This window comes from Coregonus clupeaformis, chromosome 31 (assembly GCF_020615455.1).
Source record: "Coregonus clupeaformis isolate EN_2021a chromosome 31, ASM2061545v1, whole genome shotgun sequence".
Taxonomy (NCBI): Eukaryota; Metazoa; Chordata; class Actinopteri; order Salmoniformes; family Salmonidae; genus Coregonus; species Coregonus clupeaformis.
The window spans coordinates 30,528,493-30,534,612 of record NC_059222.1 but is presented as its reverse complement, the minus strand read 5'-3'; the positions used below and the strand labels follow the sequence as shown (position 1 = coordinate 30,534,612).

Genomic DNA, 6,120 nt, shown 5'->3' with positions numbered 1-6,120 from the left:
TGGGGTTGATACCTCTATGTGGGATTCCTGGATGGATGTTTTTGGTAAATATAAAACCCTTATTTCATCTGTATTAATTTCTATTGCTGTTTTTGTATCAATTCTTACATTGTGTGGATGTTGTTGTATTCCCTGTGCCCGCACTCTGATTAACCGTATAATAACCACTGCTATTGCACCAATTCACAATGACCAAGCCCAGATGTATCCGCTTTTGGGAACTAATGATTTGGAACTGGACGATTTTGAAAGTGACTATCCTCCCTTATGTAATATTAAAGGTGGACCTCTTGATTGTCCTTTGGGGAATCCTGAATGCCTGTATGGTGTTGTCCCTGGGGGTGGATGGGCCTGTCATGATTACAAACCTGAACAGCGACAATTGGAGGTTAGCGATTTCGAAGACCAACTCTGATTGTTGTATTCACTCACTAGAGGGGGACTAACATTGTTTAATTAACTGGCCATATAATTAGTATGCTAGAGGGGGATGGTTGAAATTTTTTACAATTGCATTATGCGTTATCATGTGTTGTTTTCTTTCTGCATTATTGTTTTTCTTTTAAGACTGATTCAACTATGCTTCATGCCACCATAATTAATGGATCACGTCTGGGAGACGTGAAGAGGGGGATTTGTCGTAGTAAATATAATTTGTTATAGATTGGTCTGACTAAAATGTTCTGTAAGACCCATTTGGAGCCTGTTTTCAATAAATGCTGTTCCAGGTCAGAGAACAAAGGACAGGAGAACACCTTATCTTCTCACCAGATGGCCTAGGAATGCGATAATAGGACAACACCCCCTCTCCGGCCATAAACCACCAGATACTCCCCACCACTTTCTCTTGACACACACCAACATTTCATTTGCACGCACACTCATTCTCAACTCCCCTGTCTACTGGTCGGGTGCCAAGGGCAGAGGACTCTGCCGTGCACCAATGGGGCATCTGCTCTAGACAGAGCAGACCCGCCTCCTACGCCTCGGGAACCAATCAGGGACTAGAAGAAGGACCCCTTCCTTTATGTTACATTGTATAAAGTATGCTGTAAACTCTGTTTAATCATCCTTCTCAACTGTCTCCATAAGAGGCAATTGATTGGGGTCCATGCATGTAGCTTGAGCAGGACAAGATCTCTCTGTTTTAATAAACTGCCTTTTTGCATTAAGCAAATTCCTCTCTGTCTAGCGTCGATGGTTTGTACTCCCTCTCCTGAATTATGTGTTCACCAACATTAGGTACACTACCCTGTTAATAAAAATTGATCGCTCCTACAGACAATGAGTCACCTGGCCGTGGCTTTCTATATAAAGCAGGCAGACAAGCATCCAGTTACTGTTCGACAGCTCGTTGATGAGAGAGGTCGAAGGAGAATGACAAGAATCGTGCAAGCTAACAGACAAATAACAGTGCAGTACAACAGTGGTGTGCAGAATGGCATTTCGGAACGCACAACTCGTAATTCCTTGTCACGGATGGGCTATTGCAGCATACGACCACACCGGGTTCTACTCCTATCAGCTAAAAACAAGAACAAGAAGCAGCTCCAGTGGGCACGCAATCAACAACACTGGACAATTGAGGAGTGGAAAAACATTGCCTGGTCCGACGAATCCCGGTTCCTGTTGTGTCATGCTGATGGCAGAGTCAGGATTTGGCATAAGCAGCATGAGTCCATGGACCCATCCTGCCTGTACAGGCTGGTGATGGTGGTGTACTGGTGTGGGGAATGTTTTCCTGGCACGTTAGGTCCCTTGATACCAATTGAGCAACAATTGAATGCCATGCCCCGAAGAATTCAGGCTGTTCTGGAGGCAAAGGGGGCAAAGGGGGCTCCGACCCGGTACTAGATGGGTGTACCTAATAAACAGAGTATATATGGCTCTGGCCATAACTCGCTAGCTAAGTGAATGTTCTATTTAAATAGTAGCTTATGTATAACTACAAATATGTTTGTTACCTTTCCCCACAGAAATGTGTCTGTGCATGTTCCAGACAAATGAAACTGTGTTGAGGTGATTGAAAATGCCAACCATCTTCTTTCTTCATCTTCTTTACATTTGTATTGGCAGATCGCAACCAACTGAAAGATGCATTCACTCTGCTGACTGTGGGGGACATATGTAGATGGAACACAGGAAGCACACATGTATTACCAGATTCTTTCCCAATCATTTGCTGTAGGCTGCCAGCACAGTTTCAGTCTTCAGATGTGACAGTCACAAGACAATTCGAATTGAGCTGAAAGTATTTGCACAACGGATTGAGATGTCGAATAAATAACATGTGGACTCCAAACGCTCACCACGCCCTCAGGTTTGTGTGTTTGTTATGTTTGGACCTAAAGGTATGCACTTCGTGTGCTATCACAATTGGATACTCTCTGGCTAGCTAGATAGCTAATATTACATATGTTTAACAACTTGAATATCTAGTGGGCAGTCAGTCAACAACCAGGTTGCCGCAGGCACTTTTTGATAGCTTCCAAATCTGTTGAGTTATTGTCGGTATGTGTCATTTACAGCTGAGGACATTGCTTTTTGTGGCGTGGGTGTTGGGCTACATTGCCTTGCTGCTCGGTACTAGAAAGATGTGGACGGGGAAATACGTGCGCAGTCCACTCGCCCGTTCACTTTTCATGAACATGGTGAGCGAAAGCAAAGAAGCCGGACAAGATACCCAGGAGGTAATTAGTTAGCTACAGAGTTACCTTTTAAGTAAATAAGCAACTCTAGCTATTTACTGTCAGAGGATATCACACTTCTCACTGACATGATTTTGCCGAAGTGAGCATTTTAAAGGCAAGAGTGTGCAATCAGGAAGAACAAGAGACCGTATACCCTTGGTTACCAGGTGGAATAGAAGTCATAATTTGTTCTGACTCATATTCAAGACATTTTAATTTGATGTCCTTGTTTATGAAGAGATTGATACAAAGACAAGTTGTCATCACTGTAACTCTCGCTCTCGATTCACTCCCTCTTTCTCGCTGTTTTCTCCTATCTCCCTTCCCCTCTCCCCATCTCTTGTGCTATCCCCTTTGCTCTCTCTCTCTCCCCTCATCTCTCTCCCTTCCCCCTCCCTCCCTGCTCATCAGTGGTACAGGTGCTCTCCAGACCTGTTGGGGGAGGTGGTACGGCCTCTGTTTGTGCAGAGCCATCTGGACCGGGACACCCAGGCTTTTCTGAGACGCAGTATAGAGAAGTCTGGCTTGATGTTCACCCAGCTCTACCACTCCTTCATCTCCACTGTCCTCGGCCCCCTGGTGTCACGCACATCCATCAACGGGTAGGTAAAGACAGCTCTTTAATGCTGTCATTCTCTCTTTCTCCGTCTTTCTCACACCCTTTTCCTTTCTTGGGTCTCTCCATGCCCATCACTTATTCTCTATTCTCACCTCTTTCAATGTATTTTGGCCAGGTGCCGCACCCCTCACTCATTCTTCTTTCCCTCTCTACCAGGTTCCTAGGTCGTGGCTCTATGTTTGTGTTCTCTGCGGATCAGTTCCAGCAGCTGCTCCGCGTCGCCCCCGAGTGGCGAGGGCAGAGACTGCTGGACCTAGGGGCTGGGGACGGGGGCGTCACTGAGGTGATGGGAGCCCATTTCAGAGAGGTCTACACCACTGAGGTCTCTCCTCCCATGAAGTGGCACCTCCAGAGGAAGTACAAGTAAGTGACACACAAACACACACACACACACACACACACACAAAACACTCAGTCTCTCCTTTCTCTCAGGCTTTTAGGTATTGATGAGTGGCAGCATACTGGGTTCCAGTATGACCTGATCAGCTGTTTGAATCTGCTAGACCGCTGTGACGACCCCCTGGATCTCCTCAGGGGCATCCACCGGTCGCTGGTGCCCGGCACAGGGAGACTCATCCTGGCCGCTGTCCTGCCCTTCCAGCCCTGGGTGGAGATAGGTGAGATGGAGCAGAGATCAGTGATACAGAATAAAGACTTAGGGCCATGTCCTTACTTGAGACTTTCAGCTAAATCATATGCTGATGTCGATGAGATATTTGTGTAAATGCGCATGGAACAGCCTTTATCCTTTCGGGCTGGATAGTAACAGTATTCAAAATAAAAGACATGGGGACAGGTAGAATACTTTTATTGTTGTTTCGGGTGCCACAATGCCTTTTCTAGACTAGTCTCCTGAATTAGTGTTTTTTTTCTGTCTATAGGTGGGAAGTGGCAGCGCCCCAGAGAGCACATCAAAGTGACGGGGAAGAAGTGGGAGGAGCAAGTCACCAACCTGTCCAATGAGGTGTTCCGGGAGGTGGGGTTTGAGGTGGAGGCAGTGACTCGGCTGCCATATCTGTGTGAAGGAGACATGTACAAAGATTACTATGTACTGGACGATGCTGTCTTCGTCCTGAAACCTGTGGAGGAGTGAAGTCAATTACTGTATCTTGAAATGCATCTGAATTGTCCAAAATTGCATCCATTTCTTCCTTCCTTCATCAGCACTAATCTTAAACCGATCATCTTTCCAACGGGACTGGACAAGTGAGAGGTTTTTGCCATGTTACTTTCACCAATCCTGTGTTATCAGATGAATGCAGACCGATTACAGGAGAGGAAGCCACTTTAGACTATTGAGTTGCATCCTCTGACTTTTCCTAGAGCATCTGTGTACAGTAGAGAGCTTCATCTTACTGGTAGGTGCTTTTAGCAATGCGGGTGTATTTACATACATACTTGCTTTCAATTGTATTGGGTTGCACAAACACTGTCCTCAGGAAGCCAGAAGTTAAATACAATTCCATTTGAACTTACTGTGCAGGGGGGCAGGACGGTTGGTCATTATGACGGGGACATTTTAGACAAAATATCTAAAGGATTTAATTATTATAAGTCTGATATTTTGTCTCAAATTCCTCCCATCTTAATGCCCACCGGTTGAAATGGAATTGTATTTAACTTCTTGCTTCCCACAGACTGTTTTTGTGCAACCCAATACAATTGAAAGCAACGCTAATGTAAATACACCCGTGTTGCTAAAAGCACCTATCTGACTGGGTGTTGGATTTTTATTTCACTGGTGGAGCTGAAGCAAGATATTTTCTTAAACTGTAATTATCTTTTTAAAGTCAGCTGGTGAATCCTGGTTTTAAACTCTGGTAGCTCCACTATTTACCAACCACCATGTGTCATACTGTGTCATACCTCTACATTCTAAGCAAAGAAACACACAAAATGGATGTTTGCCATTGAATATATAAACATTTTTCCTCCAAAAGTTTAGTAAGTGTTGGTAACAGGCTGATTGGTCGGCTATTTGAGCCCCCTTTACTGGCTCAAATAGCCGACCAATCAGCCTGTTACCAACACTTACTAAACTTTTGGAGGAAAAATGTGTTTTACCAGATACAATGCTATTAGGTAGAGGGATTACTTTTGCATCCCTCCAGGCCTGAGGGCACACAATTTCTAGTAGGCTTAAATTGAAGATGTGGCAATATCGTCCGCTATTATCCTCAGTAATTTTCCATAAAATGTTCCATATCACTGCAAATTGTCTGTTCTTGGTTGAAGTATATTGCTTTAAATGTATTGTCTTATTCTGAGTTGATACTTCATTTATCCAGCAATAACACATTGTGAAACTGTACAATTGAATAATTGGATCTCTATTGATTCAGTCAAGCACAGATGGAGGGAATTTCTTCACTTTCTACAAGTCTAATTGTCTTAAGGTTTAATCATAAGCACACTGTTCTCACTGTTGTATTTTCAACTGGGCAGTATCGTTCTGTTACAATGACACTGATATCTGGATTGATTATTGATTGCGATACGAGGCCTTATCAGTGAATACCGCCCATCTGAAGTTTTATAGGCAGCAAGGCAGCAAAACACGTTTACTTTAAATAATGTGCCACTCACCTCAGTGTATTTTACTTGAAAAATAATATTGCCTCAACAACAAATAAATGATTTTTTTTCTGTGACTGTCATGTCATTCTTGACCTTCATATTCAATAGTTTACTTTTTTATATTTTAGAAAGTGCAATAGAAGTTTGAGATGACGTGTAAATGCAGTATCAGATTAGGATGTTATTTGAATGAAGGGTATTGGATGTGAGTGTCTTATATGCATTTGAGTGTCT

At 43.6% G+C, this 6,120-nt stretch overlaps 1 protein-coding gene across 3 annotated transcripts; it reads left to right on the top strand.

Annotated features, from left to right (window-relative positions):
* Window positions 1-2,148: 2,148 nt before the first annotated feature.
* On the top strand, window positions 2,149-5,960 carry LOC121547451 (protein-L-histidine N-pros-methyltransferase). 3 transcript variants are annotated; one of them, XM_041858751.2, is made up of 6 exons: window positions 2,149-2,320; window positions 2,529-2,651; window positions 3,102-3,292; window positions 3,466-3,672; window positions 3,742-3,926; window positions 4,191-5,960. In XM_041858751.2, the coding sequence occupies exons 2-6, from the start codon at window positions 2,595-2,597 to the stop codon at window positions 4,400-4,402; spliced, it is 852 nt and encodes a 283-aa protein (XP_041714685.1). In that variant the 5' UTR covers window positions 2,149-2,320; window positions 2,529-2,594; the 3' UTR covers window positions 4,403-5,960. The 3 variants fall into 3 exon arrangements, with proteins under 3 accessions (XP_041714685.1, XP_041714684.1, XP_041714683.1); XM_041858750.2 differs by having other exon boundaries at window positions 2,150-2,320; window positions 2,529-2,690; XM_041858749.2 differs by lacking the exon at window positions 2,149-2,320 and having other exon boundaries at window positions 2,349-2,690.
* Window positions 5,961-6,120: the final 160 nt, after the last annotated feature.